At 37.4% G+C, this 27,451-nt stretch overlaps 1 protein-coding gene across 13 annotated transcripts in view; it reads right to left on the bottom strand.

Moving 5' to 3' along the window:
- SYNRG (synergin gamma) overlaps nt 1-27,451 on the bottom strand; it is an 85,419-nt gene that overhangs the window by 27,443 nt on the left and 30,525 nt on the right. For 5 of the 13 annotated variants that reach the window (XM_047080872.1, XM_047080874.1, XM_047080876.1 and 2 more), the window contains exons 7-13: nt 21,080-21,157; nt 17,960-18,156; nt 17,111-17,359; nt 15,117-15,250; nt 10,127-10,245; nt 9,862-9,924; nt 5,082-6,029 (exon numbers count right to left, since the gene is read on the bottom strand). In XM_047080872.1, coding sequence (XP_046936828.1) covers nt 5,082-6,029; nt 9,862-9,924; nt 10,127-10,245; nt 15,117-15,250; nt 17,111-17,359; nt 17,960-18,156; nt 21,080-21,157 — 1,788 coding nt within the window. Of the gene's footprint in view, nt 1-5,081; nt 6,030-9,861; nt 9,925-10,126; nt 10,246-15,116; nt 15,251-17,110; nt 17,360-17,959; nt 18,157-21,079; nt 21,158-22,067; nt 22,302-23,210; nt 23,514-27,451 lie in introns of all 13 variants that reach the window. The other 8 variants (XM_047080864.1, XM_047080868.1, XM_047080869.1 and 5 more) reach the window with 4 other exon arrangements.

Genomic DNA, 27,451 nt, shown 5'->3' with positions numbered 1-27,451 from the left:
TCAGTCGATTAAGTGTCTAACTCTTGGTCTGGGCTCAGGTCATGATCTCCCCGGTTCATGAGTTTGGGCCCTGCACTGTCAGTGCAGAGCCTGCGTGGGATTCTCTCTTTTTCTGCCCCTCCCCCACTTGTACTCTCTCTTTCCCAAACTTTTTTTTTTTTCTTTTTTAAATTGGGGTGCCTGGGTGGCTCAGTCGGTTAAGCGTCCAACTTCCACTCAGGTCATGATCTCACGGTTCATGGGTTCGAGCCCCATTTTGGGCTCTGTGCTGAACCTGGAGCCTACTTCAGATTCTGTGTCTCCCTCTCACTCTGCTCCTCCCCCACTCGTACTCTGTCTCTCTCTCAAAAATAAACATTAAAAAAAATTTTTAAAAAGACTAAAAATAAATAATAAATAAAAATAATTTGATTCTTTGAATCATTTTTGGATTTAGCCCAGCTTCTTCAATACTGCCAGCATCCCCTTCCTGTTCATTTGCTACTTTTAAAAATCCATAGAGATTTTAACGTGAACAGAGTGAATGTAGAATATGAATACACTTGTACATTTGCTCAGGCACTGATGTGTGACATCAGCAGTAACTGGATTACTTTACTTGGCACAGGAGTAAACACAACAGTATTTGTTTGTTTGCTTGAACCTGTAGCATAGAGTTCTTCAAGTCTTTGTTGCAAGTTCAAATTACCATATTATTAAGACTTCCTCCCGAAAAGTAATGTTACTCTAGAAAAATTAACTGTTCAGTTTATGAACGTGATTATGTTTTACACACAGTTCAGCCTGCTCAGATAAATGCAGAAAGGACAAAATAAAGCAGTCCCAGATGGACCAATTTAGCATTAGATAATTCCATTGACAAAGCAATTTCTTAGCCAAAGCCACCACAAGATTAGTCTCATACACAGCGCTAGAAAATTCTAAATAAAGGGCAGTTGGTATTATCACTAGATGGAGGCTACACCAAGATCTCTTTCTTCCAAATTAGTTAGCAGCATACATCATAATTAAAATGTAATATAATTTACACAAGGTTTCTGAAACCAAGTATTATCCAACTTTCTAAAGCATTAATTTCTGGAAAACACAGTAGTTTGAATGGCAGATTCAGCTTTTCTTTGCATTAATCTAAACATTACTTTAAAAAAATTTTTTTAAATGTATTTATTTTTGAGAGACAGAGAGAGTGAGAGAGACAGAGCATGAGAAGGGAAGGGGCAGAGAGAGAGGGAGACAAAGAATCTGAAGCAGGTTCCAGGCTCGGAGCTGTCAGCACAGAGCCCGATGCAGGGCTCGAACTCACGAACTGTGAGATCGTGACCCGAGCTAAAGTCGGACGTTTAACTGACTGAGCCACCTGGGTACCCCTCTTTGAATTAATCTAACCCCCAACATGCAACTTTTTTCTTTCCCAAATGGCCTATTGCAGATACTGTAAGTAATCTCTCTGGAATCCTCTTGAAAAATCCTCATTTTCAATGGTTTAATTTCTTTCTGCCTCAAATTCTTAAAAAAAGAACTAAAATTTCAAACTATAAGAAAAAAATGGAAACCATGGAAACAATCCTTTTTTCCAAGGTTTTTATTGGTCTTGGGTTTATGATCTAAAAAACAATAGTATTCCTAAGGTTTTTTGCTATTAATATTCTCTAAGATAGAAAAAATATTTTCCAAACTTAGCATTCTCTTATTGCTAACTTTTGTGCATCTTTCTAGAATTATTTTCTCAAAAAATGAAAGTGATTTAAAGCTTGCTTTGAAGATATCCTAAAATCGTTTTAAGAACTTGCTTTATGGACTGTGAGCTTTATAATACATTCTGAAGTTGGAAAGATAACAGGCTCTACAAGTAGAGGGTGAGCACCTATTTCAGACCCACACTGAATACAGACCTGAAGACTTCCTGATGTTAACACTGAACACTCTCCATCACAAAGATTATCAATTGAAATTCAGTTTGCATGTACTGTGCTCAGAAGCCCATCTCAACACCATTTCATGATTTATTTTAAATTTACAGACATCTAGTTATTAACAGATGTATCCCCTGTCCCCAACACTCAACTATTAGATCTGTCCCACCTGCCCCTCTTCACAGTGCAACTCCTCATGGTGATGCGCTCTGTGAGGTTTACTAAGCAATAAAATCGACTCCCATTTTCTCACTAGAAGAAAGGAGTAACTTTTCCCTATTACACAGTGTGTAAGGTTTACATTTATTTTTTAAACATTTAAAGTTATGTTTTAATCCAGTGCCATGTTAAAAATTTATATCAATGGGATTATTAGGGGAAAGGGCTAAACCAATACTTTCTTAGGAGAAAGGTATTTGAAGAGACAAAAGGGAAAACCCTTTAATCACAGGAAATGCTATTGTTTTACACTTGATATGGACCAGGTATTTCTTTGGTCTAATCCTGAAAAAGTACAAATTACACACATCCCCACACTTTCAAAATATGCCAAAGAATTATTTATTAACATAGGACTTACAGATCACAAAAGAGAGTGGTACAGAAGAGCTGGAAAAGAAGTCATCAGAATAAGCATGCAGATCAGTATTTGCAGAGGAATATACCAAAGCAAGTTCGAAAAGGCACATTCACACAGAAAATGTCTAAATTGAAAAAAAGACATCAGAAAAGCAGCCAAAAAGAAAAAAATACTGATAATAAGGCGCTGATTAAAATACAACGATTTTCAATGTCAAAGAAGAGCTACTTTACAGGTAGGTAGGGAGCTACAGAAGTCTCGCTAACCCTTTGAGAGTGTCACAAATGAGGGTAAGCTCTTGCTGCCAACAAAACCAGATGATTGTAATGACTGCACATCAAGATGCTTTGGGGCCAGATTAAATTTAGTGGTGGGGATAAAGCAGCCTAGATGAAATTATATTGCAGCAAGGGCCCAAAGGGTTAAATGTAATAATACGCAGAGAAATCAGGCAATGTTATTATTAGTATTATCTACCTTCCATACAAAGAATAATTGTAAGAGTTAAAAGAGACAGTATCCCTTTCAGAGTTAAGTTAGGGTTTCTCAACAACACTAAGGTCCAGAGATAGCAATTTGCTAGGTTTTATTCTCTTTTCATCAGCCCACTTTTTATTTCTCCAGTGAGAAGTTATCTTTAACCCTCAGACCAAGAGAGCATGAGACACTGCAGTCAATGTGAGGATAAAGAAAAACCAAACTGCGTTGAAGAAGTCCCTGCCATTTACCTTCTACAGTACATTTATGCAGCAGTTTTGTCCAACAACAATATAGCCCATTGGTCAGACATCAACCCCTTGTGACAACCGCTCTAAAGGGATACTGCTCTTTCTGACAGGAGGTTTACAGATCAAAAAGAGGAAACAATCTGCTTTTAAGGATATCCTCAAACTGAAGAGACTTGGCTTGAACATTACAGGTTCCAAGCTGGGAATGTTCCAAACATACATAAAAGAACATGTGCACAGAAGATTATTTTAACAGGTCAATCAGAACAAGCTCAGTCAAAAAACCTCCCCTCCCCAAATAAAATGGAAAAATTTTAAAAGAAGGAAAAAGAAAGACATCACAAACCTGATTAGACTCATCTCATAAAGACATCTAGCTTGGCACTATGAAAGAATATAGATTCACTTTCAGAAAAATAGCTTCTAATTAGTAACTTGAGAGTCCAGAAGGCTAGTATACATGTTATGAGATTTTTAAATAAAAATCAAATATTGTTCAAAAAAAACAGAGCACTCTGCAACCAACCACGGTGGCTCAAGCAGCTCGTACAAAAAAGAGAAACAAAATCACCCTATCAAACAAAGAGCAGCAAAAAAATAGGAAAACGTCTGAGGAAAAGTACAAAAAAAGGAAGTCAACAGTCAGGGGCACAAGGAGCCCCGCAGACAGCCCACCGCCCTTAGACAAAGCCTCAGCAAGCCGCCACGGGAGACACACACGGTCTCTGAACACCTGCTCTCGATTCGGCACCCCGTTTATAAGGATACCTCCAACATTTCAATAGCCAAAGGATGGAGGCGATTTTGTTTTCTGACTTACCAATGTGATCTATGCAAAAGCCGTAATACTCTTTAACATTTCTGCTGGAATCTGTAAACTTGGAAGTGTCTTACATGTCCCTCTCTAGTTAGAAAAACAACAAACCCTTCATATGCATAATACGTTTTCTAGAATAATACAGTAATACTGAGATAGTTCTCATTATTAAAGGCCACAAAATGGGTTTATCTTTCTATATAACATAGCAAATAACAAAACAAAATAAAAACGAGGACACTTGGGAATCTAGATTTTATGTCAGGAAGTTGGACTAGAGAATAAACTGCTACATGTAAATCCATACAGAATTTAAAGAGGGCTCCCTTATAGGATGTTTTCAAACATTTTATGAGAAAGTGAGTAGTTACCCTATTCTACCATCTACAGATGTGTTACAATTTAATACTTTCAGTAATAGAGTTAACGCTGAAAACCGTACCTGAACTCCACTAACGACTCATGCCCTCCTCCTTGCCAGACCCTGGCACACAGGACATCCACACACAAGCTCTTTCCATCCTCTCTTGTGGGGATGTGGCAAACCACTGTACGACTGGCTAAACTAATTTTTACTAAGACTTGGCCTAACAAGAATCAGTTCTGTCAGCCAAACAGAATACTATATTGGCTGCTGCCAAACAGACCCAAGAGAAGAGAAAAGGAGAGGAAAACACTGACCTCACTCACAGAAATGGAGGAACAGTACCCACACTGCAAAAGTCTTTATAAAATTCCTGGTGATGTAGGGTTCATTTAGCAGTGGATTTTTATGTGCCTCTAACACCAAGTTGGGGTTAGAGTTTGAAAATAAAAACATTTTAGCTATCCAGTCTAAGTTCCAGAGTACTCATGGGATCCATATATCCAAGTACCCACAGAATCTAATTTAAACACTGCTTCAATGGGACTGGCAATGAAGAGGTTATTAGAAATCCATTAAGGTTAAGAGCCAGAGCCTTACTCTACTATAAGTCAACACCCACCGAACCATCTTTGAAATCTACATCACCATTACCAGAGTAGTCTCACCAATTCCTCACCTGCAGCAGGAGGATGCTGGCCACTAACTGTTGGTAAATCCAAAGAGCTATCAGACATGACATGCTTAAGATCTCCTCCCACATCAGCCAGTTTCATGTCAAACTGAACAGAGAGTGCATCTTCAGAGTCCTCCTTGCCAACACTGCTGCCACCAATGGAAGGGAGATCCAAGGACTTCACTGAAGCAGAGTCTTCTTTGGTGTGTCTGAAAGCCACTGATTTCTCACCCAGAGATTTGTCTGAGTTCATGGAAGAAAATTTACTAGAGTGGAAGTCAGCAAAATCATCATCACTTTTTCCTGAAGGGGTATTATCCTTCAGTTCTTCAATACCCAGTCCAGATCCTTCCAGAGAAAGTTGTTTGAAGACATCGTATTTGGTGGACGTGGCAGCGGAGTTTTGTCCACTCTTCACTGTGCTGCTCGAGCTGCCACTTAGAGGAACAGGACTAGCCTCCTCTTTAAGGGCGTCATATTTATCATCTGCCTTTTGCTCAGATGAAACAGAGCTATTACTGAAAGCCATAAAATCTGCAAAGTCATCCTGTTCCCCAACAGATGCTGGACTCGAATATTCCCCAAAAAGGTTGAATTCTCCAAAATCATCAGCCAAACTAGACATCTTAGTTGATGCCAGTGCTGTCGTAGCTGCAGCAGATCCTGTTGGCTGTGGCCGTGTGGAAACAGATTTGGATGCACTAAAAGCAGCTGAAAAAGATAATGGTTTCTCGCTGCTGCAGTTAACTGAGGAAAACATATCAAGGTCTGCTAAGTTCAGAGGATTCTTCACTTGTGTTTGTTGTTTCTGTTGTACAGCTCCTGAGGGGAAGGATGCTGGAAAAGTTTGGTCTTTTGTTGGTGGCTCTAGTGGTGATAGACTATCGGCAGTTTTAAAATCGGTGAAACCGTCATCAGTGCTCGCAGATCTGAATTCTGCAAAGTTTTCTCCTGAAAGAGAAAAACACGGCAAAATAAATAAGAATGCTGAGCTGAACACCACATGATGCACAGCATATTAAATTACAAGCATACTTTTAAAGACTTGCCCCTCACTAGCTTGACATTATTCAACCACAGCTTACACCCTACCAAAACAGCTCTTTGGACACTACACATCTGTTTCCATGCCAAAGGCTAATGATACCAAAATAAATAAAAATCAAACTGAGAGCACCTAACCATGTCAGTTTCGTTTGCTCATTTTAACATGATACGTGTCCTAGTGCCATACCCTTCAAGTGGCCAAAAGCACTGCTCTTAGGACTTTTTTCTCACTACAGCCAGCTGGCCAAGCACACAAGAGAAGAAGAAATGGGTGCTGGAGGTTCCTGAAGAGAGAGACATTAAGATGATCCTTTAAAGATAAAATGTTTTACATGGTGATCAATCAGGAAAAAAGTATCATGGGTGCTCTAGTGAAGTATTACGAAAAATCCTGCATCTAATATTTAGGATGTGAAACACCTTGCTCAACTAGGTACATTCAAGCATACTGTTAGATATTAAGTGGTCTTGCTCAAGTACGTGGAGGCATTAATTTGAAGCTAACTTTGATGAAAAATTATGAAAAGGTATCTACTTATTTGCAAAACATTCATTCCAGCTAAGGACACATTTTAAAGTGGCTTCTCTATATAACAAATAAGTCAAATCTCACAGAAAAAAAATCTGTGAGCACTTGGGTTTATCTCGAAATCAGCCATGTCACTGTACCAACTAGTAATTACTCTTATTTATTAAAATTCAAAAGGATTTGAATAAATACCAACTCCACTATTAAAAATTTCAAGGGACAGTATTTAAACTTTATACTGTGCTACTATGAAAAAGGAGTTACTGAAATGTTTTGTTATTATTTTTTAGAGAAAATAGGTACTAATGTGTTTCTAATAAACAATTAAATAGACTCAGTTAAGATGTTGATAAAAATCTGAATCCATGATTCTAAACAGAGTTTCTTTTCTTTATTATGAGAGTGACATTATCACTCTTAAGTATGAGGTTAGGAAGCAGATGATCTCAATTTTTCTAATGGTGTCTGAAGGTCTTCCATAAAATCTACTAGATTTTACCAGGTAGTGAAAATCAGAGCTAAACCAAATATAAATATAGCTACACCAACATCACTTATTATTTAAAAATATTAATGCTATTCTAAAACATAGGCTGTAATTCTTCATCCATTTTTCAAATTCTATTTGTCCCTAAAAATGAGATATAGAGACATATGAGCCATAAAAGTGTACTTCAAACCAAAATCTGATTCTTAAAACTGTCATTATAATAAAACAGGCTTTAAATATTTAGTGCTTATAACACGATAATACTTTAATATAAGAAAAAAGCATAGGAAACAATGGAAGCTGATTTTTCCTCTTAATCTGAGGCTTAATTCACCAGCATAATTTATCAACACAGAGAAATCTATTTAATATTATTAGGGAAATTTTAGAAAGAGAGGAACAGCATTCATAATTTCTGTATTTTATGCTTTTAAGACATACCACTAATAAGACTAAAGTCAATTTCACAAATTGACAGGAGAAGCAGATGTAAAACTTAAAACAAATTACCCTGTTTTAGGTAAGTATATCACTGATAATATTTGTATCATTTCCCTAAATGAAAACGTCATAAGCAGCCGATTTTGTCAGTCTAAATTTTTGATGTGCTACTTTGAAATATCTGTGAAATTGACAAGTTTTGTTTTGTTATTTTTAAAAAGAAATCACCACAGCAAACTAAACTTACTGAGGAATTGTAAACGTTTCCATTAGAAATGTAAGCTGGGTGAAAGGGTCAAAAAGAGATAAAATGGGTGGGTTTACAAGTTCAAAAGCAAAATGAATTTGGGAGCAAATAAATTAGTTGCAGTCATTGGAAGCTTGCATATCAGAGGGTACATTAATCCTCTGAATCCTTCTGAATCCTCATAAGTTCCCCTCTCTACTTGTCACTTTTTACGTCCTAAAAACATTTCAAAAGAGATCACATTTGTCATCAAAATGTAAGCAGTACCTTAGTGCTGCTTTTATAGTACTTTAGTAACAGAACCCCAGATTGTTGCTGACATTTTTGTTGATGTGCTTTCATTCCTGACTTAACTTTAAGGACTTCCAGTAGAGGTGCCAACTTTTTGTTCATTTTAGGAGAATATATTTTATTTTATTCTCATTAAAAATACATCGGCCTGAATGCATCAAGTGTGTTGGTGTCTTAGAACTTACAAAAAATTCATATAGTATTGTGTTCAGAACTGTGCGTTTTGTAGGTTACTAAGTGACAGAGCTTAGTGATGTTTCCTTTTTTCCCAGGAATAACACCCCTATGATACGATCATTAATACCACACTACACAAAAAACTCTGATAGTAAACCATGCTCTTTACTCCAAACTCAGTTTGGTCCAAGAGGTGATGAAAGAACTGCTAGGAGTCAAAGACCAATTAACAAGCCAAAAGTTCCTGTAGGGTTTTATCTCTGTACTCCTAGTGCCTAATATAGGCACTGAGGAACAAAGTTATTACATCCTAAAGGCTTGAATGCAACAGAAGGAAATACTTCTAGAATCTGACAACTATAAGGGATTGAATGTTTTTTTTTCAGTGTTTTATTTATTTTTGAGAGAGAGAGAGAGAGAGCGAGCGCGCACACATGAGAGCATGTGCATGAGCAGGGAAAATGTGGGGTTGGCGTTGGGGGGTAAGGGGGGCAGAATCCCAAGCAGGCTACCTGCAGAGAGCCCACATGGGGCTTGATCCCATGAACCGTGAGACCATGACCTGAGCTGAAATCAAGAGTGGGACATTTAACCGACTGAGCCACCCAGGATTCCCAAGGAATGAATATTTTTAGGACAGGTGGATTTTTCCTTTTTAGAGATATTTAAGTAGTACACTTTTTCCTTGAACTTTTACTCCTACATTACCTTTCCTACAATCTCCTCTCATCCCCCTCCCTTGGACAGAAGGGTGACAACAAATGAGTGAAGGATATTCTAAATTTGAGCATTCAGTACACAAAGAAATCCTCATGAGAGTATGCAAATTTCGTAGCATGCGCAGTTAAGCTCTGAAGGACATGATTTGACCTATGGATTATTTAAACCCTACACATCCGGTTAGGATTTAACCACAAACACAACTTTCGGTCTTCACACATACGGTTCTTAAACTATCATTCTGTATTCCCTTCTACTCTCTTTAAGCCCTTCTATAAATCCCGCTTACTTCATCTTATTAAATTATAGCCACGTTTGAAAATCTTGAAAAGACTGGTTGCTGCAAAACTTCTGCACAGTCCACAGATCGCTGCACTGCCAACAGTTCCAGTTCTTGTTAAACATTAAAATAACTGAGGACAGTCACAGCCTTCCATTTGATACAGAAGTCTATCCAGGCTTGAAGGTTTCCAGTGAAAGGGAACATAACTAGCTTCAGAAGAAATTGCCTCAATTTGGAGTTTGCCCTAAATTTTAGAAAAGAATTTCCAATAACTGAACCATATTTTGTTTCCTTGTAATTTCCAGAGGCACAAAGCCAAAAAACCTCACCCACACAATATAATAAAGACATGTTCAGGAATGTCCCTGAAAGAATCATCAAAAATATCTTTTATTAAAAACTGAGGGGCGCCTGGCTGGCTAAGTCAGAGGAGCACATGACTCTTGATCTCCGGCTCGTGAGGTTGAGACCCATGTTGGGTGTAGAGTTTACTTAAAAATAAATGAATAAAATTTTTTAAAAATTGAAATTTATCCATTCAAGGAATCAAAAACTTACCTGAAGTTTTACCCTCTGCTGTCTGTTCAAGTTCTCTGAAAGCACTGTATTTATCACCAGGCTCTATGATGAAAAGACAGAGTCTATTAAGAATACGAAACTTGAGATTAAAACTCAAGGAAATAAGTAAGGCGGACTGGGTTAACCGCACATACTTGACAAGTGGTGTAAGCATTTTATACATTTCTCATAAAAGGCCACCATTAAAAAGGTTTACATTCATAGGTTACATTCATAAGTTTGTGAACTGACAACGTGTTTTTACCTCCAAATGGAATGTTACTTTCAGAGGATTTGTCAGCTGCAATTCCTTTAAACACAGCATACTTATCCATCGAAGCTGATGCTTTAGTGCCAGGAAGGGGCATCAACAAAGAAGGGGCACTAAAAGGGAAAATGAAATATTTCTTAATGACTAGAACATTGAATCCTTCCCTTATCATCAAGTAGGAGCTTAGAATTAAAATGGCAAGTAGGTACCTGATTAAAATTCATGGTTCCCTGCCTTAAAACTCAGAAACTATATATATTCACCACAGAGGTTTAAACTCTTTCTCTTGGGAAAATATATTGAAATACCTTCCATGTGAGAGGGATTATTGATTATTGATTATTTCAAGATTTCAATCAAATCTTGATTATTTCAAGATGGGTCAGACCGATGCTGACCACCTAATCATCTTTATAAACCACAAAAACAATTGGAATGGCACTGGAAATAGATTCTCATAGAATGATGACCTCCTAGAATGTTAACTTAAGGTCCGTAACACTGGAAAAGTAAACTGTTCCAAATATGTACACCCAATATTTTAGAGTAAATTATGTTAACCTTAGTACAAATCATTCTTTAAAATGGGTTCAGAATGCAGAGGTGGAATAGTTAAGATAAAAATCTATTTATGAAATGTTGTTCAAGCCAGGATGTAAATTGTTCTTATTTGATCTTATTGCATTGCTTACTGGCAGAAGTTCACACATCTGATAAGCAGCGGTGGAGTTAATACAATTTACATTTTTACAAGGATCACATCAGCGGTTCCAGAAGCTATCTTTGTAGCAAAACAACAATCACTTCAAAATTAGATAAAGATACTTTTGCCTGTGGACATATTTCTCGCTGGATGGAAAAATAGTGTAATGAGTAGTATCTGTGTGGGTAATTCTTGGATGGCTTAAACACATACTATAAAAGCATTGCCTTTTTTCTCCTTCTTATCACACCCAGGCAGCTCCCTGGAAGAACAACTTTACATATGAATGACTACCTTCCCCCACTAGTTTGTGTCATTCAATACCACACACACAAGTTATAGAAATGGATTTCTATTGAGTTCTCTGCCCTGAAGCAAAAATCTTTCCACAGTCATTTAAATCGTCTTATCAGGAGCCTACAAGCAAGGTAAAAAACCCAGCTCTTGCACAGGCATGCTAATGGAGGTCCACAGTGCTTTAGGACTCAGTGTATCAAATATTAGAATTTCACATCACTACCAAATAGCTGCTACATATTTGATCTTGACAAACAGGTCATTGCCTATACATCATAGGTGGATTTTTAAGTTTCATAAGTAATTAAACTACAACTCATTGAACAGCATGTTACATATAAATAAAAGTAATTAATATTTGAGAAAAAACATCACAAAGTTGAACAATCAATTTGTTTTTCATGAATAGCCAACTTTAGTTGTGGTCTTATAAAGCCCATTGGTAAAATCTTCTACTAAATGTGACATTTAATTGATTATTATTGTTTAAAATTCTTTTCAGAATTGGAAAAAAAATAGAGGAACTCCAAGGTAATGAAATACTGACGGAAGTCAACAAAATAAAATTCCACTCAAAAAAAAGCAGACTCAGACTGTAATTTTATGCATATTACAAATGAATAATTCATTCTGGTTCCCTGAAATTATTTAAAAAAACCCAAAAAACCGTAATCACCATGACAGTGTTTATGCCAGTTATATAAAGTAGTTATCTATTCCAAACATGAGAACTGTTACTTCTACTCTTTAATACTAATGAAAGGTACTCAGTGAGGAGGCATACGGTTTTAAAATTTAAGAACCTTAAGAGAATTTGGCCCAAAAAAAAAAAAAGTATTTGCTTTTTCTCTAGTGAATCCATTTGTTTTACAACCACTCCGTGTGGCTGTAGTAGATGCTTTTACTTAGTTGCTTACCCTGCTAAATGTAGAGACATTTTAGAAAACAGGCGTGACCGATGGAAATTTGATCAAGGCAAAAGGACCCACAGCGACCACCTGGCTGAATAGACATGCCCATGGGGTGACCACCTCAAATTATCTATAGGCCCTAAGGGACCAATGGGCTACTTACAACCAGGCAGGCACAGTTACCAAAAAGGGCAAATTCCATTCTTCACCAGCCATAACTACTCCTCTTCCCCCTTTAAAAACGGCCCCCACCCACTGCCTCCTGGCAGATGGTCTCTCCTTTGCAGTCTTGCCTGCCCCTCCCTTGCAGTGCATTCAGTAAACTATCTTTGGGTGAATCCTTTCACCTCCCCACATCACCAGCTTCCACCAGATCACTGCCTGGCATTTGGGGGCTCCCATCCGACTGGACAGACACCACACTAAATACAGCCATTTAAAAAGTAAAATGAAACTAACCAACTCAAACCCCTACTACACCTTAATTCTTTGTGAACTGTTTTATTATCAGTGCCCCATATCTGTGATGTTTATTGTTCTAAGCTCCCCAGTGCCCAGCACACAGTAAGTATTTTCTGGATGGATAAATGAAAGACATTGCTGACTTCCAGATCCCCTTTCATGCTGGCTCAAGTGCTCTTTCTCCTTTGACATCCAGTTCAACCTTGAGCCTGACCAATTTCTCACACGCACACTTTTCAGTGCCTAACTCTAAACCCAGAGTACACCTCATCATCTCACAACAGGATTACTATGGCAGCTGAATTTATCCCACACAGTACCAAGATCACTTTCATCATGCCACTTCTTATTTCTAAAATGCTTGACAGATTACATCACAAATCCTAAGACATCCCACATTGGTGCTGCCCTTAACTAATGAGATTTTTTTCACAGACTAACAATACTCTCTACTCCAGCCTACTTCTAACACCATACTTGCCTTTTCATCTTCTCTGAAAAATAATGCCCATTTTTTGCTTTAAAATGCTGCCCAAAGCAGTCTCACTTAAGCTCAGCTATTTATACCATGATTTAATAAATATCCCTTAAAATAAACTCATAATATGCATTACAGATCATAAACTAGGGAATTCATTATATATGTACACACACACACACACACACACACACACTGAGGGACCAATTCTAAGAGAATTTCATCAGATAATATAAATACTGAGATAAAACTAAGCTTCTTTACAGCAGGAACTGTGCTTTCTGCTTCTGTATTTCTAGTGCCTACCCCAATGTCTGGCATACAGCAGATGGTAAGTAAATGTTTTTGAATGAGTAAATAAACAGTGAATGTGGATTCTTAGACATGAGCAAAATGTTTTCATGTAAGCATGGAAGTAATCAAGTCAGAACTGAAAAACAAGTCTACAAAGTATGACTGTGTATGAAAGTAAACTATTATGTGGAGATAATGCCACACAAAATTGCTAATATTCCATATATCTCAGGTCTGGCCACCATCTTACAACTTTCTATGCCCAAATTTCAATTCCATCTACTGAGTGTTTTTTTCCAGAGGAGTAAACCACTAATTTGGTCAATCTGGTTTATAACCTTCATGCTACATCACACTCACCCAACAAACCTTTATTAATTATATATCATGGCTAAGTACTACATATGTAGCCGTGAAAGACTATCTTCAGGGATGACAGCCAAGTGAGACAGAGAGTCAGATAAACCAGTAATTATAATCAGGGCACAGACGTCCAAAATGCACCAGGGCAGTAAGTGGCCCTCATCTTTGAGGTGGGGACTGAAGTGGTGGGGTTAGTAAAAACCTCCTATGTTAAACTGATTTTTGAAATAGAACTAGAATTAACTATAGAGAGAATTTCAGATTGAAGAAGGTAAAGGGTCAGGAGCCTGAAAGAGCATTAGTCTGGAGTTGCTCTGGCATGGTTGGGACATGAGCTGTAGGGAAAGGGCAACAGTCAAGAGACTAGGCAGGAGCAAGATCAGACACAGCCTTTTTCCACGGCAAGCAGAGAGTACAGAGTCGATGGTGGTTAAAGGAGAGAGTGAGGAGCCAAAAATAAATAGCATGTTTCTGATTTGGTGACTGGACATGGTGACATGATTCACCAAGGGAGGGAATGCTAATTTAACAAATTTTTATTTAGCTTTGAGTAGCAAAATAATGAATCTAATTTTATGCAGGTAATGTGAGATGCCTTGGGGTCATTCAGATATGTTATAGATAGCAGAACTTACACATTTTATTCAAAGGAAAAGATCTGAAAAATATTACGTGTCTATCAGGTCAACATGTGTGTGCTGGTGTAGTGGGCTTGGAAATCCCAGTACTTTATAGTCCCACCACTCAAATGTTTCTATGTGTCATTCCCTATAATACCTATCCCTTGGTTCTTGTTACAGTGTACATGCAGGAAGCGTCAAAAGATACTCATTTCGTTAAAATGGAAAAGATGAATGATACTGCACAAACAAGGAACATAAGAAAAATGATGCATGTATCCTGACAAAAACAAGTTCCAAAAATAACTGAAGAAATTCATATTGCTTGCTCAAAGCCTGGTATATTCTACTCTGTGGAAGAAGTACTATCTAAAAACTTTTAAAAAATGATGGAAAGGTATTGGTGACATATTTAGATTTCTGAATTAGGATTTCTGTGGAGAATCAGCAGTACATTATATTACAAATATATCAAATTATGTTCCCCTGCCTAAAAAGTTTTTCAACAGCCAAAGGCTTGCATTTGCTACAAGTACATGAAGTCATCACTGCAAAGGTGCACTCTGCTATAATCAGGTTTAGGACAGGCAAAAAAAAAAAAAAAAAATTAAATTAAATTAAAAAAATATATACATATATTAGCAAGCAGCTGTATACTGGGAGGAAATGGTGGTGCTCAATTGTTAGGCGGACTAAGGGGAGAAAAGTTTCAAAGGTACAAGTATGAATAACGAGGGAATAATCAAAGAAAGCATGAGAGTAAGAAGTCTTAATTTTTCTTACTTAGGCTTCTTACTATTGATGCCTCTTTCTCAATTATTAAATACAATGTTAACTATATTCAGCTCTTTTCTACCTGCTTCCATGCTGGGAATTACTTGTTTTTGAAGAAGCAGGCAACTCTTGGAAATCACTGAATGAATCATCAAGGGATCCTGACTTAGAAGCATCTTGAAAATCCTGGAAGTCGTCTTCTTCTGGTTTTACCACCTAGGTTTGTAGAGGACATTTAAATAGAAAGACTGAATTGATAAAATAGTAACTAACAAATTCATAACTGTCAACCTCAAAAATTACCTTTTAAATCTCCCCATTTAGGTACCTATATTAGGTAGGTGTGACTGCCTAAGTTTAGAAGAATGCACTTTAGGGGCGCCTGGGTGGCTTAATCGGTTAAGCATCCAACTTCAGCTCAGGTCATGATCTCTCAGTTCGAGGGTTCGAGCTCTGCGTCGGGCTCTGTGCTGATAGCTAGGAGTCTGGAGCCTGCTTCAGATTCTGTGTCTCCTTCTCTTTTTGCCCCTTCCCTGCTCATGCTCTCTCTCTCAAAAATAAATAAACATTAAAAAAAATAAAAAAAAAAAGAACGCACTTTAGATATAATACCAATTCAAGTATCTAGGACAAGAATCTGTCTTGAATTTTTAGATACTCTCTTGCACAAATTGTAAAAGACTGTTTAAAGAACTAATCTATACAATTTTTAAATAGACAAATTACATTTAATAGATTACTGCCATCTTTAAAAAAACATTTTATACATGATGTAAATTACATGAGTGATGCAAGCTTGTTATAATCCATCATGTGTATATATAAAGTCAACAGTGAACACTGACTCCTAATCACATGATAGTTCATTTGTTTTATTAAAAAATGAGTTTATACTACACTGTTCCGCTCTTTAAAAAGATATAATAATATCTATAAAGTGGACTTTTCCACGTTGCACATGTAGTAGTTCATTCATTTTAATAATCAAATGTTTACCACTGTATTAATGAAGCAAATTTTATCTAACCTTCCTTTTTGTTAATGTTTATTTATTTATTTTGAGAGTGTGAGAGAGAGAGCATGAGTGGTAGAGGGGCAGAGAGAGAATCCCAGACTCTACACTCTCAGCTCAAACCCATGAACCATGAGATCATGACCTGAGCCAAAATCAAGAGCTGGACGCTTAACCAACTGAGCCACCCAGGTGCCCCATAACTTTCCTTCTTTTTTTTTTTAAATTTTTAAAATGTTTATTATTTAATTTTTGAGAGAGAGAGAGGGAAAGGGATAGAGAGAAAGACAGTGTAAGCAGGGGAGGGGCAGAGAGAGAGGGAGACACAAAATCTGAAGCAGGCTCTAGGCTCTGAGCTGTTAGCATAGAGCCTGATGAGGGTCTTGAACTCACAAACCACAAGATCAAGACCTGAGCCGAAGTTGGATGCTTAACTGACTGAGCCACCCAGGAGCCCCTAACCTTCCTTCTTCTGATGGACATTAAGCTATTTATAACTGTTTACTCTAACAAACAATGCTATAACAAATATCTTTGCATATTTTTGCTAATTTAAGTTACTATTTCTGTAGGATAGATCCTTAATAGTGTGACTGCTAGGTCAGAAGATACAGACATTTAGAATTTAGGTCGCTATTACCAAACCTGCCTTCCAAAAAGGCTGTACCAACAAACTATTTTCCCCCACATTTTCACTAAACATTATGTTTTCTAAATTTTTTGTTAATCTGAGAAGTGAAAAATAAATGGAAGCATTTAAATTTCAGGTTTAGTAGCTTCCCCAAAAGACACAGTCTAGGAATTTAGTTAACCTTATTAAGCTTGATGTTTAAAACATATATACTATAAGGAACTATAAACTTCTAGCCAAAATTCAAATCTCTTAAGGCTTAAGAAATTTTTTTTTAAATAATAAAAAATTAAATTTTGTATTATTTTAATACTGCCTAATTTTCACCTCCAATGTCCATCATAATACAGCAATCTTCTCTGCATCCTTGGAAAAAAGCTGCCCAGATTCACTTTCAGGGATTCTTTGGAATACATACAGCTTCTGCATTTACCTGATTCGCAGGGTAAGTTGGCATGAAGCCACTGGAAGCCTGGGCTGCAGCTCCCCCAACTGGTCCAACAAGGTTAATGCCCATGACCGGCTGTCCAAGGTTGAGGGGTATGGAGCCGGCAGGGCCTGAAGACATCCCAGTTGGCTGACTCACCGCAGTAGGCAAAGTCATAGGAAATCCACTTAAAGTTGGAACAGGAGCAGCTGGAAATTGGTTTAAAGCATCAGGACTCATGGCAGGAACACCTCTCTACACAGAGCAGAAGGAAAATGGAAACATTTTAGGGGACTGCAAACCACATACAGTCTAAATCCAGCAAAGAGAGACCTAAGTGTAAAATCTGTAATCCTGGTATGTTTCCACTTTGACTCCCAAAACTCATGAATTTGATATAAGAAAAGAACTTACAAGGTTAATGTAGACCTAGTATCAGGCAAAGAAATGGATGACATATAACAATTGTGGCAATGCACTCTCTGACATGTTTGGTTAATTCATTGTAATCAAATCATTTAAAGTGATTCTGTATTATGACAAAAATTGTTAGCAGATCAAGAACACTTTAAGGAATTTTAAACAAGGACTTCAAAAACATAAAGAGTCATTTCATCTATTACTAACTTTCAAGTTCATAAAGGATACAGTTAGGTCAGAGAATGTTAATATATTTAATAGTCTTTAAACAAAGGAACATTTTACTAGTATGTGCATGATGCAAACTGTACATTTTTGAAGTACTGTATCCTAAAAATAATCTAAACTTTAATATACAAGGAGTTCTACATGGTTGTAGTCAAAAGGATTTATATTGAAAAGTTATTTGATCTAACTTAAGAAACAGTCTCTTACCTGTGTTACCGCTATCATGGCGAGAACAGTATAAAGTTCTTCCTTAGTAAGTTTGCCAGGTGTAGTTCGATTAGCCAAGGCCCATATCTGTCCAAGAGTTTCCCTGGGCAGTCCAGATGACATCAGAATGGGATAAAGTTTAGCAGTATCTATTCCAGTTGGAGTCACTGTGATTTCTAAAATTTTCTTATAGGCATCTATCAAAGGAAAGACCAGATTACAAATGTAAACATATTATAAGTGATTGCTATTTTCTGTTGTCATTGTTGCTTATATAAGAATAATCTTGGGGTGCCTGGGTGGCTCAGTTTGTTAAGTGTCCTACTTTGAGTCAGGTCATAATCTCATAGCTTGTGGGTTCAAGCCCCAAGTTGGGCTCTGTGCTGACATCTCACAGCCTAGAGCCTGCTTTGGATTCTATGTCTCCCCCTCTCTCTGTCCCTTCCCTGCTCATGCTCTGTCTCTCTCAAAAATAAACAAATATTAAAAAAAATTTTTTTAAAAAGAATAATCTTAGGTCAAACTGCTTTAATAGAACTGAAAATGTGTCAGGGTTTGAACTGCTATAAAGATCATTCAATTGGAAATATCCAATATAATTAGGGTCTGGAGCTTAGAAGACAGGATGGAGCGTGGTAAAATGAAGATTTGGGGCCAAAGGTCAGAGAAAGTAACAACACTAAAATGGAGGTGGTATAAACAGATGCTTTGGACTTTATTTTTAATGTTTATTTATTTATTCTGAGAGAGAGAGAGAAGAACAATAGCTCAAGCAGGTGAGGGGAAGAGAGAGAGGGAGAGGGAGAAAGAATCCCAAGTAGGCACTGTGCTGCCACTGCAGAGCTCAACACAAGGCTCAGACTCACAAACCGTGAGATTGTGACCTGAGCTGAAATCAAGAGTCAGACGCTCAACCGACTGAGCCACCTAGGCACCCCTAGATGCTTTAAAAGACAAGTTGTAGAATAATGATGGTGGGAATAGTTTGAAAACAGTGGTGGGGAGGCAAGAATTATACCATCTATCTCCTGCCTCAGTCAGAGTCTGTGAGAGAAAACATCACTGGGTAAGGTGCTATGGGAATAGAGCCTTCAGAGAAAGGCAGTTTCAGTAAAGGTGAGAAAGCAGAATATGTTTGAAAAAAGGAAGGGACTGTTGGGAGTTTTTCCACAATAAAATGGGGTTTCCAAAGGACAAGTTGGGAAAGGCTATTAGAGACGAGGTTGTCATATAAAATTTAGGATGCCAATACTGCATGGGACACACTTCTGTACTAATTAATAATTTACTATTTACCTGAAATTCAAATTTAAATTTTTTAATGTTTGTTTATTTTTGAGAGATAGAAACAATCAGCATGTGAGCGGGAAAGGGGCAGAGAGAGAGGGAGACACAGAACCCAAAGTACGCTCCAGGCTCTCAGCTGTCAGCACAGAGCCCCACGCAGGGCTCGAACCCATGAATCGTGAGATCATGACCTGAGCTGAAGTCAGATGCTCAACCGACTGAGCCACCCAGGTGCCTCTACATCTAATATTTAAATATGGATTATAGGTCAGTAGGCTGGCCATAAGAACACATATTTTGGCTAGGAAACTATGTGTGCATGTATGTTCACAAGGAGGGTACAAAATGAATATAAGCGGGCAGAAAATGGACAGAACTCCAAAATTTACCAGATCTGGCTTTTTGTTTGTTTGGCTTGAAGACAGAGAAGAAGATGATGCAAATTATCTAATGGGCACTTGGAAGAAAACCTATTGTTTTTATGTATAGCTGAAGTCTCACAGGATTTGGGGAAATTAGCCTTTCAACTGAGTATGTGATAATGATGTAAAGTAGATATTACTGGTTTTTTTCCAAACAGAATTTCAGGGACCCTTGCATGACTTTTATTTAATCAAGCATAGAACTTTAGTCTAATGATCAATCTAGAAAACCAAAGATCTGATGAAAGTTACCTTTAGATTTCAAGGGGTTGGCAAAATAGAGCAAAATGAACAAGACACAATATATTAAAACTGATTAACATATGCTGCTGTAATAGTCATTACTGTATTCACATCAGCCATGGCTTAGACTATTTTCTGGTATCAACTGAATATTATCACAAAATATGCACCTTCGTGATTTTATCGGCTCAACAGTAATAATCTCTATAAAGAGAAAAGTAAACATCACCTCCCAATGTTGACTGAAAAAGATGCCACTTAGTCTTTCACTTCATATATTACATGATAAGTCATAAGAATAGATTTTTAGGGGCGCCTGGGTGGCTCAGTCGGTTAAGCGTCCGACTTCGCTCAGGTCATGATCTCACGGTCTGTGGGTTCGAGCCCCGCGTCGGGCTCTGTGCTGACAGCTCAGAGCCTGGAGCCCATTTTGGATTCTGTGTCTCCCTCTCTCTGCCCCTCCCCTGTTCATGCTCTGTCTCTCTCTGTCTCAAAAATAAATAAACATTAAAAAAAAAAATTAAAAAAAAAAAAAGAATAGATTTTTAAAATATATAATCACCAAGAGTTCATAAAATTACATTAAATGTATTAATACTATTATTGGTAAGTTATTAATAATCTATGAAATAAATAATATCTTTTATTTATAATAATTTTTTTTTTAATTTTAGAGAGCGCATACATGAAAGAGAGCATGTGCATGCGTGAGCAAGAGAGAGAGGGAGAGAGAGAATCTCAAGCAGGCTCCACGCTCAGTGTGGAGCCTGACACAGGGCGTGATCCCATGACCCTAGGGATCATGACCTGAGCCAATATCAAGAGTTGGACATTCAACCAACTGAGCCATCCAGGCACCCCAATAACCATATCTTTTAGAGCATGGTAAATCTAGGGAAAGCTTTTAGAAATAAAAGTCTATGATGGTCAATAAAACATTAAAGCAAAACATTTCTCCTACATTTATATAGCCATTTCACCTATAAGGCTGTCTTAAATACTGGATCCTTTTCAATTTTCTGTACTCTTTCAGAAAAGAATAAACAAGAAAAAAGTAAAAATTTCTTCTGCATATTTTGTAATCACAACAGTAAATATTCACAACTACGTTTTCAACATCTGAAGCAAAATATCCAGATGGGAATCCTAGACAAAGTAGCTTTTTTACCTGGAACCAAACTCTCATTGTAAATCCAAGGCGGCATTCTGGGCTGAACAGGATCCTGTGAGGGAAATACTCCCACACCTAGAAGATAAGAAACATTATTTAATGTACATAACAGTCCATGCAGAAGATGGGGAAACAGAGTCACTGTTTTTTATAAGAGCGCTGGCTGGAGATACTAAAAAAAAGTCACCAATACAATGAAAATATTTGGTTTCTAAATTTCTCTTGTACGTTAACTATGCCCTAAAGAGTAAACAAAAAAAAAACCCCTAAGATGTTCCAAATCAATATTCTGAATCATACAAGGCTTGCACCATTTCATGTGTATTACAAATTAAAGAAGAAAACATGACAGCTGGTGGTTTAAAAATTACCTATGTAAAAAAATGTAATTGCTCAAGCTTTACCTGCAGCTTTTAATAATATTTCTTTGTACAGTCTGACTTTTTTCCACCTGAATATGACACTGCTGCCTTGGATGTATAGGATTTTTTTATTCTGTTCAGTAAAATATCCTCCAAAAGTTTGCCTCCTAGGCTGCCCAAATTCTAATTCATCTCTGCAAGCTAAGTTTATAAAAATTTGGACCTTTTAGGCAGCAGTGTGTATGATTTATTTCACAGAAGCAAAATCATATTCTCATTGGTGACTTTTCCAGTTAAATTTTAACTTTCAACCCTCATGGAAGAATAGAAAGTGTAAGAAAGGAAAAAGCTTTTATAAAATAAAAGGAAAAGAAATTTTAAATCAGGAATAATTCTGATTAAAAAAACTGGTTATCAAACATTTTTAAAAGGAATAACTGCGGAAAGAATTCAGAGCAAAATCGTAGGGGTTAATTGGAGAAAGGAATGCATTAAAAATATTTTAAGCACAATACTGATTAGCAAAAATCAAGCAGCATTCATTTTAAGATTAATGCTTAAGGTGTTAGCATTTGAGCGATATTTGGTTAAATAAACTTTGGCTGAATATTTCATGAGCTCACCACTCTCTTCAATGGATAGGTTTTGGTCTGAAGTCTTTTCTGCCTCTGCAATGGTGGTACCACTTACACGTCCATCTATAGCACCCCCGTTTTTGGCCGTTAAACTGGGATGGTTCTTACTGCAACCTGGGCCTAGGGCTTTGTGACCAACGTCAGAGGTATTTAATTTAATTTGTTCCTGCCCAGATGAACTTATATCACAAGATACTAGGAGCTTCTCCTCCAAGGAAGGGCCTAAACAAACAGCATGAAGGGTTATTTGTATATAATTGCAAATTTCTGATTTTTTTCAATCATCCATTTCCACCCCCAGGTTCTAAAGGGTAGACCCTGCCACACATAATGTAGATTTTTGAAATAATCTAATCACTACACACTTGTATAGGACCTGAAAGGCTTTAGAGAGTTTAGAGAACTTAAAACATCATTACCTACTTTGGTTCTCAGGAATTCTGTAAGCCAGCAGGTCGAACGGTATAGTGGAAGGAGTACTACCTTAGAAATCTGGTGACTTATACCAGAGAGAGACACTTCCCCTCACAGCTGGGGAGGCCCCTGACCAGTAACATCACCTCTGGGTCTGTTTCTACATCTGCCAACTGAGGAAGTTCGGACTAAGTCCATATCTGCTACGATCTTTCTCAGCACAATGTCTCAAGAAGCAGTGTATTAGTGCCTCCCATCCCCTTTAGTTCACAAGTGATACACCTGAGGTTCAGTTTCAAAATTTGTCCAAGGACACACTGACAATAAATGGAGAACCAGGCATCTGACCCCCAAGTGCTCTACCACCGAACCAGAGAGCACTTTCTAAAGCAACTCTTCTTGGCTCGTTACTCTGAACAAAATATTGGTGATTTTCCCAAACAAGAGAAATCTCATGTAGAAATCATTTTGCTTTTAAAGTTCGAAAGTGATTTAAATAGCTCCTAATTTAGGAGCCAAAGTTTTAAATCATTTTTCCAGAATGTGAAGCTCCCAGAATTAAAAAATCGATATTCTTATTTTGGTGAATTTCAATAGTACTCATATATTCCGGTACACATTTCCTTACCAACATCAGTGTATTACTCTACTTATATAAGAGAAGTAAATTATCCTAGATTATTTTAAGAATACTTTCATTAACATTCTAGGAGTTACCTGCTTTCTGTACATTGTATGAGGCTGCAGCAGTAGAGAAAGAAGGAATTTGCCCAGGGACACCATGTAAGGCAAAAGACACTGGAATCTGACCTGGAGGGAGAGGCTGTGCTCCAGCCTTCTGTGTATGCAACTGGCCAAATGGGGTGGTGGGATGGAAAGACTGAAAAGGCTGGGAAGTGGAAGAAGGACCACATGTGGGAACTTCAACGGGCCCCTGCATAAAGTCACTGAATTCTTCTTCATCAAGAAAGGCAGGTGATGGGGAGACAGTTTTAGTAGAATGAGATGGTGTGGGATAATCTGCAAAACGGAAAATGGCAATGAAACACACGGAAATGAAAATCAACAAGGAAAAAGAAATTAAGATGCAGTACAATCCCAAAAGAATATACTGAAACATGAATAACAGAAGTGAACAAGAAATAACATGTAATGACAGCCAAATGGAATTATTAAGTGAATGAAAAACACTTTGATGGCTATTTACACATAATTCATTTCTTTTCAAAAAGCAGTTTTATAACTATTTTGCATTTTGTTCAAAAACAGAAAAATGTAAAACTCAAAACTTCTTTCCTTCTTTTATTAGGTTAATACCACTTTTTTCCTCTGAGACCACTAATAATTTACATGAAAGTAGTGATTACTTTTTTTTTTTAAGTGGTGATTACTTTTGACACCCAAGTGATCTGTTGCATAATATCCTCTCAACCAATATGTTCCATATATTAGAAAATCTACCTATATGTTGCTGAATATGTTTTGGACAAATATATACTCTGATGATTAATTATGCCAGTCAGAAACAATGCATGATACATACTTGTCTTTTTTGATGTATCATGACTAATCCATACACTTTGCATATGTAGTTCACATCAGTGAAGTTACCACATGAGGAATGAAAATTACTAAAGAATATTACACACATTACCAAGGTGATATTATAAAAAGCATCAAAATCAGGATGCCATAAAGAGCTAAATCAAACAACTCAACAGTCCTTTTAAGAAAGTAAACCCTGACTGAGGACTATGTTTAAAAGATCTTTGGCTCTAATGTCTATCAACATCATTGGGGCTTTTTACTGTTAAATGTGAGATTTATTTATGTAATAAACCTTCTCTACAGGGGCATCATTTAACAATATCATTTTTGCTTCTTCATATTCTTTTTTAAAAATCCACAAAATTTAAATAAAGCAACTTTAAAAAACTAGAGTCACATAGAGGGGTGCCTGGGGTGGCTCAGTCAGTTAGGCGTCCAACTCTTGATTTCGGCTCAGGTCACGATCTCGCGGTTCATGAGATCCAGCCATGAGATCCCACCTCCCCCACCCCTCCCCACCTCCGTCAGGCTCTGCAGTGACAGTGTGGAGCCTGTTTGGGATTCTCTCTCTACCTCTTTCTTAAGATAAATAAATAAACATTTAAAAACTAATACATAAAAACTAGAGTTACACATAGGCAGATAAAGGCAACATCATCCCTATCTCCATCTCTGTCCTTCCATCATCCACATCCAGATTCAAACTGGACTAAGTACCTCTCAATCTGCCCTTTTTATTACTGTTGAGGTACAGCTAACACATAACATTATAGTTTCAGGTGCACAACACAGTGATTCGATATTAGTACACACTGTGAGATGATCACCACAGTCTCATTACCATTTCACCAAAGTTACAAAAAAATTTTCCCCTCATGAGAACTTTAAGCCAACTTTCAAATATGCATTACGATATTATTGACTACAGTTCCCATGCTGTACCTTACAACCCCATGACTTCTTTTTTCTTTTTTTTAATTTTTAATTTTTTATTATTTTTTAAATTTACATCCTAATTAGTTAGCATATAGTGCAACAATGATTTCAGTAGTAGATTCCTTAGTGCCCCTTACCCATTTAGCCCATCCCCCCTCCCACACCCCCTCCTGTAACCCTGTTTGTTCTCCATATTTATGAGTCTTTTATGTTTTATCCCCCTCCTTGTTTTTATATTATTTTTGTTTCCTTTCCCTTATGTTCATGTGTTTTGTCTCTTAAAGTTCTCATATGAGTGAAGTCATATAATATTTGTCTTTCTCTAATTTCACTTAGCATAACACCCTCCAGTTCCATCCACGTAGTTGCAAATGGCAAAATTTCATTCTTTTTGATTGCCAAGTAATACTCCATTATATATACATACCACATCTTATTTACCCATGACTTATTTTATAATTGGAAGTTTGAACCTCTTGACTATCTTCACCCATTTCACCCACCTCCCCACTCCACCCTGGCAACTACCATTCTATTTTTCTGTTTTTTTTTTTTTTTTTCAGATTCCACATACAAGTGAAATCATATGGGATTTCTTTCTCTGTCTGACTTATTTTACTAAGTCTAATACCCTCAAGATCTATCTACATTGTTGCAAATGGCAAGATTCCATTCTTTTTTATGGCTGAGTAGTATTCCGTTGTATACATATACCACATCTTCTTTACCCATTCATTCATCAAGGTACACATAGGTTGCCCCCACACCTTGGCCCCATACCTTGGCTAAATAATGATGCAATGAGCATAGGGGTGAGTATATTTTTTTGTCAGTGTTTTCATTTTCTTTGGATAAATATCCACTTGTGGAATTGCTGGATCATATGGTAGCTCTATTTTTAAGTTTTTGAGGAACCTCCATGCTGTTTTCCACAGTGGTTGCACCAACTTATATCCCCACCAACAATGCGTGAGGGTTCCCTTTTCTCCACATCCTTGCCAATACTTGTTGTTTCTTGTCTTTTTGATACCAGCCATTCTAACAGGTATAAAGTGGTATCTCATTGTGGTTTGCAATGTGATTTGCATTTCCCTAATGATTAGTGATGTTGAACATCTTTTCATGTGCCTGTTGAACATCTGTATGTCTTCTTTGGCAAAATGTTTATTCAGATCCTCTGTCCATTTTTTTCCATTAGATTTTTTTTGCTATTGAGTTGTAGTTCTTTTATATTTTGGGTATCAGCCCTTATGGATCTATGATTTGCAAATTATTTTCTCCCACTCAGCTGGTTGCCTTTTTATTTTGTTGATGGTTTCCTTTGCTATGCAGAAGCTTTTTAATTTGATACAGTCCCATTCTTTAAAAAGATTTTTTAGGGGCGCCTGGGTGGCGCAGTCGGTTAAGCGTCCGACTTCAGCCAGGTCATGATCTCGCGGTCTGTGAGTTCGAGCCCCGCGTCAGGCTCTGGGCCGATGGCTCAGAGCCTGGAGCCTGCTTCCGATTCTGTGTCTCCCTCTCTCTCTGCCCCTCCCCCGCTCATGCTCTGTCTCTCTCTGTCTCAAAAATAAATAAACGTAAAAAAAAAAAAAAAAAAAAAAAAGATTTTTTAAAGCTGGGGTGCCTGGGTGGCTCAGTCGGTTAGGCGGCCGACTTCGGTTCAGGTCATGATCTCACGGTCCGTGAGTTCGAGCCCCACGTTGGGCTCTGTGCTGACAGCTCAGAGCCTGGAGCCTGCTTCAGATTCTGTGTCTCCCTCTCTCTCTGACCCTCCCCCATTCATGTTCCATCTCTCTCTGTCTCAAAAATAAATAAACATTAAAAAAAATTTAAAAAAAAAAGATTTTTTAAGGTAATCTCTACACCCAATGTGGGGCTCAAACTCACAATCCCGAGATCAAGAGTCATATGCTCCATTGACTGAGACAGCCAGGTGCCCCAAGTCACTTGTTTATTTTTGCTTTTGTTGCCTTTGATTTTGGAATCAGGTCCAAAAAAATATGGCCAAAACCAACATCAAAGACCTTATTGCCTATGTTTTCATTGAAGAGTTCTATGGTTTCAGGTCTTACATTCAAGTCTTTAATATATGTTGAGTTAATTTCTGTGTATGGTGTGAAACAGTGCTCTAGTTTCATTCTTTTGCATGGGCTGTTCAGTTTTCTCAACACTGTTTATTGAACAGACTGTACTTTCCCCATTGTGTGTTCTTGCTTCCTTTGTCATAAATTAATTGACCATGTACAGTTGGATTTAATTCTCTGGGCTCTCTATTCTGTTCCACTGATCTATGTTTCCATTTTTATGCCAATATCATACTGTTTTGATTACCACAGCTCTTTGATATAGTTTGAAATCAGGGTACATCACGCTTTGAGCTTTCTTTCTTTTTTTTTTTTCAACGTTTATTTATTTTTGGGACAGAGAGAGACAGAGCATGAACGGGGGAGGGGCAGAGAGAGAGGGAGACACAG

Source organism: Lynx rufus, unplaced genomic scaffold, assembly GCF_022079265.1.
Source record: "Lynx rufus isolate CCGP_SWC_20201006 ecotype Redwood Valley unplaced genomic scaffold, mLynRuf1.p SCAF_18, whole genome shotgun sequence".
Lineage (NCBI taxonomy): Eukaryota > Metazoa > Chordata > Mammalia > Carnivora > Felidae > Lynx > Lynx rufus.
Note: the sequence above shows the minus strand (reverse complement) of the source record. Positions and strands in the feature narration are given on the sequence as shown.